At 48.5% G+C, this 17,689-nt stretch overlaps 1 protein-coding gene across 1 annotated transcript; it reads right to left on the minus strand.

Moving 5' to 3' along the window:
* Positions 1 to 5,800: 5,800 nt before the first annotated feature.
* Positions 5,801 to 17,175, minus strand: SLC2A2 (solute carrier family 2 member 2). The gene is made up of 11 exons (XM_065844942.2): positions 17,024 to 17,175; positions 16,449 to 16,544; positions 15,667 to 15,941; positions 15,019 to 15,143; positions 13,943 to 14,058; positions 13,340 to 13,502; positions 12,357 to 12,544; positions 11,259 to 11,363; positions 9,268 to 9,369; positions 8,205 to 8,408; positions 5,801 to 7,999 (listed from the first exon to the last, which is right to left on the minus strand). Exons 1-11 carry the CDS (start codon positions 17,054 to 17,056, stop codon positions 7,808 to 7,810), a joined length of 1,599 nt encoding a protein of 532 aa, XP_065701014.1. The 5' UTR covers positions 17,057 to 17,175; the 3' UTR covers positions 5,801 to 7,807.
* Positions 17,176 to 17,689: the final 514 nt, after the last annotated feature.

A 17,689-nucleotide genomic window follows, 5' to 3' on the forward strand; every position in this document is an offset into this window, starting at 1 on the left:
CTCCCCCCGAGAGGGGGCGGGGCCAGCCTTCTCGCTCCCTCCCCCTCCGCCTGACCACGTGCTTCCCGCGTTCGCCCACTGCGCGTGCTCGGCCCGCCTCTCCCGGCGCCTACGGAGGGCGGCTGGGCTCAGCGCGCCCTCGCGCCCGGCGCCATCGCTACCGAGGCAACCCTGGCACCTGGCCCGGCGCCATCGCTACCGAGGCAACCCTGGACCGCCGCCCCACGAGGGCGCGGAGCCGCTTCTCCCCGCCAGGCGGCGCTGTGCGCCCCCTACCGTCCTTCCCGCCGCCATCTTGGAGCCGGGCGTGCGCTGCCTGGAGGGGCGGTCACGCGGGGTCTTTTCTGGCTGCAAAACGGGGTCTGCACAGGATCACAGAATATCAGGGATGGGAAGGGACCTCGAAAGATGATCCAGTCCAAGCCCCCTGCTAGAGCAGGAACACCTAGATGAGCGTACACAGGAATGTGTCCAGGCGGGTTTGAATGTCTTCAGAGAAGGAGACTCCACAACCCCCTTGGGCAGCCTGTTCCAGTGCTTTTAAATCAGTTGGAAAAGGAACGGGTGTTTCCAGAGCCCAGCGGGATAAGCGGTTGGCTTGAGAGGTGTTAAACTGTCAACACAAAGCTCATTTGTCCGCCTAATGTTTTGCCCTTCAGTATAGTCAGAAATGAGAGTGTTTTGCAGGTGCACAGTAGTAGATCAAAATGGGCTGAAGCTGCCGGGAAGCCATGGTGAAAGCTGCTTTTCATTAATGGGCGCGAGGCTGAGGTGGCACCGTGCCCCCGGAGCCTCAGGCAGCCGCTGTGCTGTGAGGTGATGGACAGCAGCCACCAGGCCTGGTAGATCCCCAACAAAACAAGGCCACAGGGTTATTTTTGTTAAAAGCGCCATGCCAGATGCTGTAACACCTTCAGCTGTTGGACTGCATTCACCTGCAGACAGTTCTGAGGAGCTGCAGGTAGATGGGGCCCAGCCCTGCACAGAGCTGTGCAGATCACCTGCTTTAAACACCAGATAAACAGCAAAATGCAGAAATTCGGTGGTGTGTGTGGCAGCGTTGTCAGAGCTGGCCTCTGCCCTCACCGCTGTGTGCCGTCCTGTGTTCTCTGCCTCAACGTCCCGAGTTTGTCTGTTTTAATTTCATGCTTTCAGAGAGATCTTTTATTTAATTCATGTTAATCAGCGTGATCTGTTTGCCCGTGGTCCCACCCTTGGTTACATAGATCCCACTGCAAATTGTACAGCGTGTACCCAAGGAGATCCATGCAGCTTTCATTTACACAGGGCCCCTTTGTAACGGTCCAGCCCATCAGGACAGGGGCTCATCTGTGTCACCAGTGTTTTCGGTGGATGCTGTCTCACCCAGCCTGCTCTAGAGATACGCATTACTCTCTGCAACTGCCCATTTTTCTTCTGTGTCAGCTGATAAGCAGAGGCTGGGGCATTCTGTTAAGTGTTTTTACATGTGCAGTGTGTTTGTTTACCTGCAAGTGTGTGACCAGTTGCACTTGCTCTAGGGCTTTTTGTCTACTAATAAAATACTTTGGCAGAGAACTACCAGCTGCTCTGAGCCCAAACTGGGGTGGCCTGGAGCTAAGCACTGATGATAATTCCTTCTCTCAGGTATCAGGTTATGAATTTGGCTGATTTTCCACAATTATCAGATTCAATTTGGATGACTCATTATATCTTCTGTACTGAACCACATCTTTTTGCTGAAGTGCAGATGTAAATGGTGCTTATTTTTGAGACACAAAACAAATATTCCAAGGCAGCCTTTATTAGAGATTCATTTGAAAAACTGAAGATCAGCTCCATCAGTCATTGCTTGCGGGCATTGTTCTTTTGTCTGGAGCAAGTGTGTTTCTTGATAGTACTAATGTGATTATCCCACTTTTCAATACAACACTAGCAATTTATTTTCAGAGCATATTTGTAAATGCCATGGCCTTTCGCTTTTAAATGTATTTCCTTTTGTGCCTGTGTGTTTAGAGTGTTGCACAGCTGGATCACACACAGATCTTTTCTTTCAAGCAGACTTGGTATGTGACCAAGCTTTGCTTCTCCTGTCTAAGTCTTTACATGAATTGCATCACAGAAAAGATCAGGGGTAAGAAAACTTTTGGAAGGTTTAAAGTGAGCGAGATGTATCTGTCTTCAGTTATGTTCTGAAGAAATGTTTGATGCCCTAAAACACCTTGTTAAAGCCTAAACTTGACAGTATGCATTTCAGCCAGCACTGGAGTGAACATCCCATCTTGTTTCCAGCAGACCCACCAGAAGGAGGAGATGGTGGTGACACCAAAAGTAGCCCTGGATGCAGCCAGGCTTGTGCTGCCTCCTTGCTCCAGCTCCTGGCCTGGTGCACCACCAGCTTCTGTGAGAAGTCTCTGGGGAACATCAAGGAGGGCAGCAGCGTCCTGGGACATGCAGGGGTGGTGGCTGGGGTGGCCAGAGGACAGAAGAAGAGGATGCTGGAGGAAAGCCCTGCTGATTAGCGGAGAGAGGCCCAGCTACAGAGATCTATACCCGGCCTTGCTCTCCTCAACACTGGGTGAACACCCAGTGGGAAGTGGCTTATTCAGCAAGACTCGGTTTAGGTCACAAGATTAGAAGCAAGTAGTCATGAGCAAAGTGGTGTAAACAGCCCTGTTCCAACTTGAGCAAGCTTCTACGTTTCAGCTGCTGAGCTGTCTTACCTGGGATCCCAACCAGCGTGTCCTGACTGTTGGGGGTGAGGGTTCACACTGGCTTCTGGGCAAGAGAACAAATGAGAGGCTGGGGACCAATGACCCCCACCTCCACAGGACAGTGCTGTGCCTCGCAGACCTTCTGAGCTCCTATATATGATCTGTGTAGCAGGAACCAGATTAAACAACCTCTGCAGTCACCTTGCCGTTGGCACCCTGCTCTCCTCCAGGCTCTGCTTTAATCCTGCCATTCATTTGCTTCCTAGGAAGAGCGAATGCAGTGCTGTGACTCACTTTGCAATTGCATCAGCCTTGAGACTGGGACTCTGGGTGGTTCCTACAATTATTAGGGGCTACACACCCTGGGATGCTTAAAAAATACCACAGTGCTGCCTCTGCCTGCTCTGTAGTCACCCTGTTCTCGTCAGTGGTCCAGACTACAGCCCAGCCAGACAAACGTGGTGGGATGAGGTGTGTGCAGAGAGCCCATGCTGTCCGAATTACCCAGGGAATTCCTCTGGGCACACGCTCGGGATCAGAGACAAGCAGTGACAGTGCAGGGACATGAAGCTGGCGGAAAACACCTGTAATTCCCGCTCGGAAAAGAGAAAACACATCGTAACTCTGGCCGTTCCCTTCTCCTGGGGCTGCAGTAGTACTTGTACGGTGAAATCCCACCCTCAATCTGGGGAGCCTCGATGCTTTTCATAGTCGTGAGAGCTGCACTTTCATCTGAGCAGAACACAGGACAAAACCACAAGGCACTGCCCAAGCCTCGGGGCTGTAGTTGTACACATAGCCTGTAAAATTTAAGGACTGCTGATCTACAGCCAGGATTTATTGCTGTCCTGCTGGGGAGGAGATTCTGTCCCTTTCAGCACAGCTATTCAGGCTGTGCTTCTGGGTAAAATTTGCCAGGGTTTAGTGAAACACTGGAGAACAGGCTCAGTTACCTTAAATTAAATCTCATGCTTACATGTGCTGCTGGATCCAATCCTGATGTCCTGCCTTGTAATTCCTCAGCCTCCATAGATTTCAGTGAAAGATGAGGACATCGAGCAGCTCAGAAAATGCATCATACCTCAAAGAGTACTTGGGTTAGCATCATCCTCATCAGCCGTTTGACTTGCGAGATGGAAGGGAGCACTTCTCAGTGATGAAAAACAAGTGGAAGTGAGGCAGAAAAATCTGTGATAAATTAGCGTGGAAAGTGTTAATGGGGCCAATGTCCTGAGTTTATTGGATTAGGGAAGTCAAACTAATTTTAAAATTATGCCTAGGGAGCGGGAAACTAGGTATCGTTAGCCATTTACTGACACAACAAAAAAAGTCTTAATGGCTGTCATCTCAGCACATTAGGAAAACACTGTCAAAGCTCTTACTGATGATATGCTTTCTCAGGGACTATTAATTATATTGCGTTATTAGCCAACTGCAGTATGGGAACATATTTCACATGTTAACTGAAGTGCAACGACCATTTAGCTAATAAGTATGACTCGATCTTTTAAATTTTCTTAATGATTAGCAACTTAGTAAAACTGTAACACTGAGAGATAAAAATAGCAAATCAACAAGCTGTGTCTCTAGAACAAGTTTTAACTGGAACTTGTATGTAGCAAGAACAGATAAAGTGTATGGTCCTAATTACCAGCCTGATGTGACAAGACAAAAGTAAACATATTTGCAGATTTAACCAACTTGTGTGACCCCTTCCTGCATCATCATTAATGGTGAAAGTGCACTTGTGATAGTTCAGCCCTGCCTATCAGCTTCATCCTGCCACCGCAGCCCTAGTCAGGATGAGGTTGCTGCCACCTTCGGCAGCACCGAGCTCTGTACATCCTGTCCCACCGCAACCACCAGCAGAATTGATTTGAAACATCCCAGGAGGAGCAAAGCATCACCTCTAGGGGAATATACAAATAAATGAAATTATAACAGTAAAATGCATAAAGGTACCTTGTCCAGATGTGGTCCAGGAAGGTTGGAGAGGGTCCACAGCGGAAGGTCCCAGGCTGGGAGGAGAAGATTGACTCCCTTATATGCAGCAGCTGCTTCAAGAAAGCACAGCCTGAGACTTGGGGTGCATCTTGTTAGTCCAAAGAATTCACAGTGTGCTGGCAGCAGACCAGGAAAAAGTAATTAGCATGTGAAGACTGCGAGCTCTGTGACTCCTGCTTCAAGCTATGTGGTCTTTACTGTAGCTTAGCCAAAGCTTCACAGAAATATGGGATAAAACAAGGAGGGAAAGCCCGATGAAGTATACACACGGCTTTCAGCTGACAACTGTTTTTACAGAGTCATTTTACTTAAGTGCCTCTGAACCCCCAGACAGATTTTCCAGGAAGTTCATGGATATAGTTATGGTTAATGTTAGTGTTGTGGTCTTTGTCAAACTAATGTATGTGCTACATTACAGCAATCCGGTGGGCCTTTCTGTTATTGTTCATTTCAAAACATAGAGGAAAACAAAGCCTGGCTGCTCAAAGTGTTGCTAAATAAATGACACCTCAGTGTCTCTGACTGATGCCCCTCAGACATTAGGACGAAACTCAGCAGAAGTTTATTGAAGTGGTTTTAAACAGTCTTTCTCGTGTTAAACCACCTGTATGACCATCATGTGGCTACAGCTTGAGCCGTTCTGTTTGTACGGACTGGCCAGCTCATGAAGATGGAGCTGGGACACCCAGGACCCCAGTGCCAGCACCCTCCCTGCCACCCTGCCACTGCTGTCCCATCCTGTTCCTGGAGGAAAATCTGCTTCGAGCCCCATCTCTTCTCAAATGCTTCTCCTGTCTATTGTGCCCAGAGAGCACAATAAGTTTTAAGCTGCATGAGCACCCCTGTGAGCAGAGGTGTGTGCTTTACAGTGAGGTTTCACAGGTGGGTGGTGGGGATGGCTGGGGGGAGGTACAGGTACCCCCACCCACTGGGGTTCATCCCCCAGTGGCTCTGAGGTTGTCCAGCCCTCCTGACCATGGGGATTTACCACCTACAGAGCAAATGTGCCCTGCTAGGAAAACACCTGCCATCTGGAGCTGGACTTATGTCTGAGACGTACAGAGGGAAAAAAGACAACAGTGCAAGCCAACACATGCCATAGGTGTTGTTCATCGTCACTTTTATGTAACAGACATAGATAACATTGCTGAAAACAAGAACCCATCTGTCTTTTTTTTTCTTTTTTTTTTTTTTTTAAACATTCAGAGGATCCATTTTAATATTTAACTGCCTACAGTAGACACCATGGAGGGCCTCGGAGCCTGCCGTCTCAGCTAGTCTCACCTGGAGAGACCCATTTGCAGCATCTCAGCTCTGCTGCTCTCTTCTTGGTCCTGGTTCTCACACGCTCTGCATGCCTCATGACAGTTCAAGGTCCCCCACCGCTGTAGCACATGACAGCATTGACCCAGTTGTCCTTGAGTTAAATCCCAGCAGTCACTCCAGGAAAGCCTTTGGCACAATCTTATTGCCTCAATGCACATGCTGGGGCCAGATGCTTGTTACAGTGGACTTCATAGCGACACTGCCAGGCACTTGGAAGGGACCAGAATTTGCTTTAGGGTCTTAATATCAAGAGAGTAAAGTCTGCAAAGGAAAGAAGTTCAGGTACATGGAAAGTAGAATGAACCTTCCCTAAAACCAAACCCATAGCAGCAGCCTATGATCCTCCTTGGCCCATCTGTTCTCATGCTTTTCATTATCCTTGATCGTCTGTTACGTTGTGGTCACTGCTGTACTGACAGTCCTGATGACCTAGCAGTGACTGAGCAATTCTGGTGTTTCATCTCTAGATAAATAATGGGTTTGTGTCCTGAGAAAGTTGCTAGAAAGTAACCTGGTATCACAAAAAGGAACATGCAAATCTTAAAAGTCAAACAGAGAGCAGGCTTTTACAATTATTCCAATGCATCCCCCAACAAAGGAAGATAAATCCTTGCAGTTTCATTTTGTCACATTAAACTACCTCAGAAAGAAGCAAAACCGAGCACAAACTAGGCTATAGAAACAACACAACGTCCTGCTTGCACACTATCTTGACTGAAGCACATCCAGCCAGCAAAACTCAGTGGTGCAAAGCAGGGATCAGATCAGTGGGGCACCTTCCAGTGCAATTCCCATTTCCCTGTGGGGTTGTCATTAATTGTTACAGTATGGGCAGCCCAAGGCTGTGGCTGAAGCTGGAACCTGGAGGTCTAAGCATGGTACAAAGGGAGGGGAAGGAGGAGCAGCAAGGGAAGGTGACCTGGCAATGGTCACACCATGGGAGAGATGGCAGCAGAACTCTCGTCTCCAGGAGTGCCTGGGCCCATTGTGTGGCCAATGATGTGCTGTGTCTTGTGCTGCAGCAGGGATAAGGGAGGGAGGAGAGGCTTCTGAGGAGGGAAGAGGAGGTAAATTGGCTGAAATAAAATAAAAAAGAAGTGTATATCAGCCCAGCCAGGGTTTCTAAGTTTCTCCTAAAAAAATGTTGTGCTTTGAGAAATTGTTATGAGTTGGGCAGGATTTCCATTATGCACAGAAGTGAAGTGCATCGCAACTGATTCAGGTGGGATCCACCTTCTCCCTCTGCACAGGCAGAGTTTGCTCAGGCTGTTTTCCTTCACACCTCAGACACTACAAGCTGTGTGCTGGTGGCACAACTGCACTAGCACTTGGTTTCTCAAGGCATCAGATCACTCAGCAGAAGGAAGCAGTGAGCATGGGATAAAAAGGTGAAAACTTGAGGCTACAGCATCAGCCGACCCCCCTTTCCCGCATTCCAGCTGAGTGATGACCCTGCTCAGTGTGTTGCTCTGCCAACTGGAAAGATCATCATCCCACCGGGCTCTTCCAGCTGGGCATGGAGACATGTCAGATATTCCTCCTGTCTTTTCCCTAGCTCTTCCTGCAGACCAGCTGTACCGAGGATTTCAGAGTAAAATGCTAGGTTAGCACCTGCGTCTTAGAGGTGTGAGCCACAGCAGCCAGAAGGCATCCGATGGACGGGTCCTCCTGGTCTGCTAGCTGCAAGGTTTTTGTGAAATGAGACTTTTGCCTAACATTCTTCTTCCCACAGTGCCTGAAGGAGGTCCATGCTTAGTCCCCGCTTTCTGGGTGTGTGGTGATGTCTATGCCTCCGTGCTTCCTCGCAGGTCTTCCAGCTCAGTCATGGCTTTGGCTGGGAGCTTCTTGCGGCGGAACACAGCTGCGATCTCCTCAAAGGACTTGCCTTTTGTCTCCGGGACTTTGAAGTAGGCGAACAGAAAGAAGGCTAGAAGCAGAGCTGCGAAGATCACAAACACGTACGATCCACACAGATCCTGCAGTGGGGGCGGTGAAAAGAGGGGACAGCACCATCAGCACCGCAGGGATGGCTTCTCCTTCCTCCCCTGGGTAGCTGAGGTGTCCAGTGGGTTTGGGGATGGAGATCTGGGAGGCATGTCCATGTCCCGCTGAGCTGCTTCGGGAGCCCAGCAGTATGGTTGTGCCAGCCGTTTATTGTAGGGTTTTAGAGGGATTTCTTACCGCTATGTACTGGAAACACATTCCCACAATGAAGTTGCAGGCCCAGTTGCAGAAGCCAGCGACGGCAATGGCGGCAGGGCGCGGGCCTTGGCTGAACAGTTCGGCCACGATAAACCAGGGGATGGGCCCGGGTCCAACTTCGAAGAAGATGACGAAGAGGAAGATGGCGACCATGCTGACATAGCTCATCCAGGCAAACTGGCTCTGCAATAGGGTGTGCTTGGTGTTACAGTTCCAACACAGCTCTCATTAATTACCACTAATTACTTTAATTAGGCTTCTTTTTCTGAAATTTCTTTCTATTCAGACAAGTGGGGACTGGATATGAATATTTAAAGCTCTACACTCTCATGGCTTGGTGTGTGGTGCTAGTGTTGCCACTTGCAGAGGTATGCTGGAGCTCACAGTTATCAGCTCAGCTGCATGTTCAAGCCCTCTCCTTGCCTGCAGCATGGCCAGGAAGAGGCAAAATAGTTTTGTCTTTAATAACCAGGGTGTTAAGCAAAGGAGGCCACCCGTTGTCAGATTTTAAATCTTGGGAGAGGCTTGCACCGGTGGTTTGGACTGACTTTGATGGGGGCTGGCTCCATCCTCTGCCTGTTCTGCCTCATGTCTCACAGCCTGACCCCTCTCTGGGCTTCAGAAGGAATAATTTGTCCCTTTTTTATGACAAGATGCTAGTCTAGTACCTCTGCACCAAGCCAGAGAGATGCAAGTTGAGGTTTTAGGGCACACACTGTTTCACATGGAGTTATGCCATGAGTTTTCTTAGCAGGCCTGGGATTATGGGAATAGCACAGTTGCTGTGTAAGGAGCTGAGGTTGTCAGCAGGCTCAGGGAGGGGGCAGGGGACACTAATCCTTTCTAGCAGCATTGGGATATCTCAGGGGCCAAAGAGTGAGCCAGAGATGGCTCAGCTATGGCCACTTTGACCTGTCCCTTCTATAGGCAAATATTTTCTGAACTTCTTTGAGATGAAAATGCAAAGCATTCACTTTAAAGGGTGGTTTGTCTTCTCTTGTTTACAAACCATGGAGCTAAAAATAACGAGAAAAATCCTTACCAGGAGCACAAGTCCAACTGTCATGGCCACGGCACTTATTAACATGCCCATCAAACCAGCCAGGAACAGGGACCTCCTGCCCGCCTTCTCCACCAGGAAAACCTGTAGAAACATGTGCAGCACCTCAGTCTCCAGCACTACCGCTCTGAGGAGGTTTGACCAGGTCTGTTAGCAATGAGCAGCGTGTTACCACCACCACCTGCTCTTCTAGCTCTCATGGCAGAGATTTATGTGCTGGCTTCCAAGTATCAGAAGCTCTTCTGGTGGCTTTTAGGGAGCCAGACTGAGCAGTCACCTTGCCAAGGGCAAGGCAAAACCACAGACACTCAGAGCTCATGTATTTCCAAGCTCTCGGAATTTCCCACTGTTCCTACACATGTATTGCTGACTATGGACTTTCCCTCTCTCTCTTTTTTTTTTTTTTCAGGAAGAATAAATTTACTAGGTCTGCATTAATTTGGAAGTAGCCTTCAAAATGTAACATGATTCAAGTCACATCATGAGCCATTGGACCTTGCCCGTCGTAGGGCAGGTGTACTTGTATTGCAGCTGGAATCAGGATTTTTCCTTCAATGGCTCCCAGATTCCTTTCTCTTCCCTGGTAGCCCCAAGACTTAGCTTGTTCCTTCTCAACTCCTCTTGGTGGACTCTAGTCATCTCGTCCAACTTTTGACATCTAAGTCTGTACCAATCCCTTCACCCAATGGGGAAGGAATTGGCCTGCCCTAAGATACCTGCGCTGCCCTCTGAGGCTGCCTGCTCCTTCTCCTCTGCTCAAAAGAATACCTTTGGCCATCAGCTCAGCCTTTCCTGCCATTACAGCAAATCACTTATGCTTCCAGGAGACCATCTCTTTTGCTGGAGGCAGCTCACCTTCCTAACTCATGGAGCCTCTGTGTTCCCTTCTCCCCTTGCCAAGGTCCACCCTGCTGTCAGTGCTTCTGCCTTTTGATCAGGGTCTGTCATTTATTGACAAATGCAGGTAATTTTTAAGTGCTCGTGGCCAAAAGAAGCAAAGAGCAAACACCCCAGACTGCAAGTACCACAGCCTCGGAGTGGAGATTGAATTGCAGGAGACCCTCCAAGCTGGAGAAAGAGTTCTTCCACCTGCGTGCCTCAATGCCTCATTTCATGATAAACATCATGTTTTCTCCTCTGTATGGGTTCTGTGATGGATTTCATCTTAAGCAGGTTCACCCCAAGACTTCCTATCTCACGCTGGACTAAGATGTTGTAGAGCTGGGTATTTGTACCTTGCAGCTAGTCCTGCTTCATGGTGGGTAAAAGTCCTTTGCTCCCTAAATCTCTCTAGAGATGTGAGGGAAAAGAGCTTGGCATTTCCTGATCTCCTTCTATGAATGACCATATTTAAAAAAATAATTGCCTGCTGATAAGAATTGTGTTCATACTCTCAGGAGAGAGACAAATAGAGGGAAAGTCTGTGAAAATGGAAGCATCCTTTTACTGCTGTAAAGCCGTGTGATTACACTGCGTAGGTGTGATGAGGATAGGTGTTAGATTAATTTATGAGTGTGGAATAGCCTTTGGGTATCACTCATGCAGGTGCTCTGTACACACAGAAAACAACTGGGAAGATAACAGGTAAGAGGGAGGTTGTGAGCTGCTGGCTTTCTCTTCGCAACCCCAATCCCTGCCTGCTTCCCCAGGGCAACAGGACCCCCAGAAATCCAGTCTCAAAGGCAAATTTGACTTTTGGGGGAAATGCTGAGCTACCAGAGGTTCCCTGAACATGGTGATGCAGTTTTCACTGGTGAGGCACTTAGCAGTGCTGTTTGATAGCAACAGACTGCATTTCAAGGCTTGATTTGTCACACAAGACTTGCCCAGGGAATTATTTTTCCTGCGAAGTGTGCAGGGTCAGCCCTACAAAACTGCAAATCCCAGCCCCAGCTCCAGGAGAAAATCATGTTTCAAAACCACATTGGAGCTTACGTGTTTTTGTAGTCTGGGGGGCAGAAATATTTACTTACGGAGATAACAGTGAAGACTGTGTTCACCACTCCAACGCCAATGGTTGCGTAAACTGGTTGGTCAACTCCAGCTCTCTCAAAAATGTTTGTAGAATAGTAAAAGATCTATCAAAACACATTAGGATGAAGAATTAGGCAAAAGGGCTGGTGGAACTTTTTGTTCTCTGGAGGGAAGAGTTGCACTTGCTTGGCTGAGATGTAAAGTAATTTAATTATTATTAGTTTTTCAGTTTTTAATGGCTTCTTGTAATAATCAAAGCCAAAACTTTCAAAGGAGCCTGAGGGAGTTAAAAATCCCATTGAAATTCCCCTTCTGAGCTACTGCATTTGCACATTTAAAACTCTTTTCTTCCATGTAGTCCCATGTTTCATCTCGAAAGCCAGATCACCAGGACTGAGTGCTGCAGACAAATACCTTAATATGACCGAGTTTTACAAGAATTTAAAAATATTCTCGATACATTGGAATGAATCAGATTTCTCCCTTCTCTCAAAGAAAAAGGCAGTTCCTATCAGGTGGAAGTTACGGGCAGGAGGTAAGTGGGTGGCTGGCCCCATGGCTAGTGGATGGGGCAGCAGGGTTCACTTGCCATGTGGAAATGCTCTTAGACGTTTGAAAGCTGGTGGGACAGAGGACTCAACCTTTGTAAAGTTGCCACCAGGCTTTCAAAAATTTCAGTCTAGCCAATTTTGAAAAGGAGGCTCCATTCTTCTAGATGCAAAATGGTGATTTCTGATATCCCAAGAGGTGTTGCAAAACCTGTTTAGCTACAAATAGCTAGAAGACAGTGATTCTGCGGTTTCTGGAGTGACCACATAATCATTAAAGAGAGAAAATTGCTGATCAACTCAGGTGTGAGGAGTGTGGATTTGCTGTGCCAGCTGTTTTCATGCTGAACCCCCTCACATGCTTCTTGCCCTCCCACAGCCCAGCTCAGCAGTGGGGTCCACCTTCAGCACCCATGGTGGTGGCCAAGGAGGCTGCTGCAGTCATGGGAGGGCCTTCTTCTCACCCCTGCGTGGCTTGGACAGAGCCAGCACTGACATTTCATGCTCAGCATGGATTTCTTTAAAGTCAGATGTTTCTGGGAGACTCACTGCATTGATTCCTGAGAACTGCTGAGATATCTGCACCATCAGTGCCACAATGACAGCCTGCTTGTACTTGGAAGAGGTGAAGAGCTGCCTTATGGAGACTTTCTTTTCACTAGCGGCTTCTTGCTTTTCCTTTTCCATCTCAGCAATCTCTTTCATCGGGTCACAGTTTCCTCTGAGCCTTTTCAAACCTTAAGAAGAAAGATGGACATTTTAATTTCAATGGTAGATAAGGAGTAGAGTAAGGACAAGAATCTCTCTAGCCAAAACTCAGAGTAGGCCAGCCACATGGGCAGTGCTGTCCTCTTGCTCTGAGGATTTGTATGGCACATCAAGCCCCAGAAGTGTGTCTGCTTGGCAAGGGGCAGCAGCACATTAGCTCTGTGAAAGCTCTGAGGCACCACACTCAAGCCCCATCCCTCAGCAATGCTTATTAGTCCCATGCAAACACGTCTAAATAGTTTCTGGTGAAGAGCTAATTTATACTTAAGCAGCTCAGAGCTTATCTCCGTTTCAGCTGTGTCCTATCAACAACTGCTCTTAACTCCTTGCAGAAATGGCTGGAATGGAACCAGCTGGAAGATGCATAAGTGGTTGCAGTAACTGCTGTGGCTTTGCTGTGTAGTTGCAAATAGCAGCAAGGACCAAGACTTCAGCTGTCCCCCAGAGATGTCATTTTTACACTTAGCTGAAATCCCTTTCAAGTAAATGGGTTTTTTTGCAGGTGGCATCTGCTAGCTGCGATCTCACTGATGGAAAGGAGTAACACACTGAGGCTCACACCACCCGCAGCAATACATCAGCAAGTGTGCCTTAATCAGTGACTGTATGCAAGTGTCCAACATCCCACCTGCCAATGTGCTGTGTGGGATGGAGCAACTGTATCCAGTTACACATATGAGACCTCAGCCGGGCTGTTCCTTCTGTGTTTAATACTATGAATAGTGTAAGAACAACTCCAGACAAACCCAGAAGGTGTGTCTTACTTTTTTTAGCTTCCTCCACCTTTCCCAGTTTGATGTAAAGGTATCGAGGGCTCTCGGGGCACAGTAAGAGCAGGAAGAACTGCAGGAGGGCAGCCACACCGGACAGACCCAGGAGCAAGGGCCACATCTCATCATTACCCAGGAGAAAGTCCAGTCCGAGGACCTGGAATAATTGAGACGTGTTTGAATGGCTTATTTTGCACCCTCTCGGTACATTTGTGTACTAGCCTGTCAGGTAGCTGGGACTCATGCCATGGTGGGAAATGCTGATGGAGATGTTGGACTCCCTGCTTCTTGACAAAGCCATTTTTGAGAACACAAATATCAGGAATATCAGGAATATCAGGAGCCAGCCTGATCCTGATGAGATGTGTACAAACACTTCACAGTGGAGGGGAGAATATGTTTGCAGAAGTACTTATTATTTCTTGAGAGGTCGTCTTTGTTAAGGACACCTCTGACTCAAGGTAGGAGTTCAACCCCATTAGAGCAGATTGCTTCCTATTCTCCTTCAGTTTTGGGGTTGAATGATGAATGATAGCCCAGCATTTCATCCCTAATCTCTGAAGTACCCCCTCTGAACTTGTGCGTTTTCCATCTTACCTGGCTGATAAGGATACCCGTGACAATGGCAAGCTGGTGCAACGTCCCCAGCGCTCCTCGAAGGGCCGTGGGAGAGACCTCACTGACATACATGGGCACGAGTCCAGAGGAGAGCCCTGCACCAAGCACAAGCGTTACCTCTTCTACACACAGCTCAGCAACCAGCAGAAATCACTTCCCAAATGGGAAATAATGATGGAGCCCATGTGCTGTGTCCCACATCCCAGCAAAACACTGGCCCAGGTTGTCCAGGGGGGTGGTGGATGCCCTATCCCTGGAGACATCCCAGGCCAGGCTGAACAGGGCTCTGAGCAACCTGAGCTGGGTGAAGATGTCCCTGCTCATTGCAGGGGCGTTGGACTAGATGAGCTTTGAAGGTCCCTTCCAACACAAACTATTCTATGATTTTATGATCCCACCCAGTCCCTCATGCCTGCCTGGGAACCACCTGTACCCTGCAAAGGTGGTCGGGTATCCCCAGATTCCAAGCCCCGAACTGGGAAGCCTTTACACTTGAACATAGAGCATAGAGCAGAGATCATCTATGGAAGAAGTTATCACAGAGCAGAGAGCTTTCTTAAAACTTGCCTTGAACCTTCAGAGCAGAGTACTGTAGTTACATCCCAGTAACCATGATAATGAGCTGTTACTTGTAAACTAATTCTAATGTAATTCTTTATTATTTGCCTACTATCTTATCCTTGCTATGTACAGTGCTCCTGTACTATCTGCTAGATAGTGCTGTTGTCTAGGGAACCTATTAAACAGCATGGCTAATAATGTGCTGTTATAGCAGCCACCACCAAGATCGAGCCTTGAGATACAGAGCAGCGACTTGCTCCTTTCTAGGATACATAAAATAAACTGATTTTGTGATAGAACCAACCCAAATACTTCTGGGACAGATCCTGGATTGAGAAAGACAGACACAGAGGGAAGAGGGAAACTCCCACCTGTGAAACCTCTTCTGAACTAAAAAATAAATATTTTAAAATAGAAAAACCTCTTCATTGCATCCCTGGAGCAATGCAGCACCCAGCACCCCACTAAGGGACAGGTGACCTGCCCGAACTTACCGCAGTACAGCCCCGTGACAGCTCTCCCAGCGATGATGAGCATGTGAGACGGCCCGAATTTCGCCAGCCCCATGAGGAGGTTCCCGGCGATGGAGAGGACGTTCACCACCAGCATGGCTTTCACCCTGCAAAGCAGCAGCAGCACAGCTCGCTCTGGCACCTCTCTTAGCCAGAGCAGCCGTTGCGACATAGAATTACAGCAATTAAGTGTCTTAATCAACATTACAGGGGAAAAAAATAATGATTGTAGGCACTGAAATAGATCGGACATGGTGCGGAGTAGCTAAAAGTATATTATACATCCTGTGCCAGTGCCGTTCAGGTGCTCTCCTCTCCCTTTTGGCATGGGAAGAAAGGGGAGAATTCAGAAGTTACTCAAGGCTGTTCATCAGCTGCTTGTCTGAAGTGCTAGAAGTCGCAATAAAACGTCTGATTTATAATTGAGGATTTTAATAAGCCAGACCTCTGTGATGGTTGGAACAGTATTTTGGAGTTGTTTTGGTTTGTATGTTTGTTTGTTTTTGAAATTACATTGGGGGAAAAATACCACGAACTGTATTTCTATTGGAAACAGTTCTGGGGGGAAAAAAATCAAACAAAAAGGCTTGGGCTGTGGCACACGAGTCACAGCACACAAGGTCCTCTCACCTCCCAAGCCGGTCACCAATCCACCCCACGGTGAAGGAGGAGATCATACCACCGATGGCGAACACGGAGACCGAGAGGGACCAGTACATGGTGAGGATGTGCGGGGAGCTGGCAGAGTCCTCGCTGGTGTCAGCCAGGGGCACAGACGTGGCCTCAGTGCTGCCCCAGGGCTCCGTGCCAGGGACAGGGACAGTGCCATCCTCCCCGGAGCCGTTGGTGGCATGTGTGTCCAGGGGAATGATGCCCAGCACGCGCCCATAGTGGGCTTCTATCACCTATGATGGGCAAAGAGGAAAAAAGCTGTTGGCTCAAATCTATAACCACTCCCAACCCCTGCTTTTTTCTGTTTGTTTGTTTTCTCTCCCAAGAAAAGCTTTTCATCACAGGGGTGAAAACTTGGGGTCCCCCCACAGCTCCTGGAGGGAGGGACCATGAGGGCACCAAGCATCGCCCCCTCATCTGATGCCGCCTCCTGAGTATGGGGTGAGCACAGTGCCCAGATTCAGCACCCGTGGAGGGGTGCTAGCCCCCGGTCTGGGCACAGGGACTACATTACAGGGGGGATCATGCAGAACCCTACTCCTTTCACTGAGGGGGTGGCAGCAGGGGGGTCCTGGCCATTTTCTCACCCTGCTGCCGTATCACAGGGGCTTTGTCCTGTCGGAGATAGCGCTCAGGGAATGGACAGAGCTTTCCTAAGAGCTTCTGCAGGGACAAACTAGCCCTGGCTGCCCTGAAACCCTTGTCCCCTGGCTGTGCATGGCTGGGGGGGCTCAGCTTACCTTCTGGGGGGCATTAATGACACCCAAGCTGTAGCCGTACTGGAAGAAGCCCAACACCGCAGTGAAGACAGAAAGGACCAGCGTTCCCGTGAGGTGCTGAGGGAAGAAGCAGAGAACAGCTTCATCCTGCTATCCTAGCGCTGCCCAAACCTGGGGGACTGCACGCCATCCGGGTCCCCAGGGACCCTGCTCCCCAGCGGGAGCTCTGCCCAACATGGCAGCTGCAGCATTATGTCCTGCCCCATCCCCGCACACGGGCAGCACCACTGCTGAAGCACAACAGCTATGAAAAAATGCAGTTTTAGGCAGTGCAGTTTCAAGTATTATTTCCTTCCATCACAGTTAAAATTATCCGGTGAGTTGATGGAGCTCTTAAAAAATAGAAATCTTGCAAACAGAAAACAATCCCTCCACCCCTTTGCCCCCGCGCTCAGTACGCAGACATCAAAGAGCGATTCATTAAGGAAGGGGATTCCTTTTTGTTGATTTTGGTCTTGGCAAGCAATAAATGCCATTGCTCAGTGCTGCGCTCCCATAGAAATTCTAGTGCAAAAATGCCACTGAGCTATGGTTACCTTCTCTGCCTGCATTTTGCTTTTCTTGTCCATCCCGCAGCTCCTCTGCTGTCCTCCCCAGAGCAGTCACTGTCCTGGGCTGTGAAGTGAGGAGGGAGCTTGGGTGGGGAAGGGGAGACACCAGGGCTGGATGGAGGCAGTGAAACTGGCTGGTGCTCCGAGAGATGGGACTATATCAACTCTGGAGTTAATGAGAAACCCAAGCCTTCCATGCGTTATTTGGCCACCGTTCAGCTCAGAGCAGCCGCTACCAATCCCCGTATTTGGGGGGATAAACGAAATGATGAGAGACCTGCAGAGACATAGAGTGGACCTGGGAAATTCAAGCTGAAAGGCTGATTTGGGGGCTGTTGAGCAGTCCGTGGTGTGACATGGCCAGGGACTTGGGAACATACTACAGCCTATTTTGAGATGTTCAACACCTTTCTTGGTTTCTGTGCTGGGTTTATGTGCTACATCACAAACCTCTTGCTGAATTAGCAAAAAGAAACCTTTCTAGCATATGTAGCAAGGAAACTAGAAAATGAAAAACAGTGTTTTATTTAGATAGCACTTGGCATCTGCTTTAAAATGTATTTATGTGTGTATATAGCATACACAGCTAAATATATATATATATGTGTGTGTATATATACAGTTGTATACAAGTCTCTACCTATGTACATA

This window comes from Patagioenas fasciata, chromosome 9, assembly GCF_037038585.1.
Source record: "Patagioenas fasciata isolate bPatFas1 chromosome 9, bPatFas1.hap1, whole genome shotgun sequence".
NCBI lineage: Eukaryota > Metazoa > Chordata > Aves > Columbiformes > Columbidae > Patagioenas > Patagioenas fasciata.

Bases quoted from the DNA above. Each gene is read 5' to 3' on its own strand.
- SLC2A2 (XM_065844942.2), bottom strand. From the start codon at position 17,056: ATGGACAAGAAAAGCAAAATGCAGGCAGAGAAG. The intron at 16,545-17,023 runs GTAACCATAGCT...TTCTTCCCTCAG, and splicing joins GCAAAATGCAGGCAGAGAAG to CACCTCACGGGAACGCTGGT. The intron at 15,942-16,448 runs GTAAGCTGAGCC...TGCCCATCATAG, and splicing joins TCATTAATGCCCCCCAGAAG to GTGATAGAAGCCCACTATGG.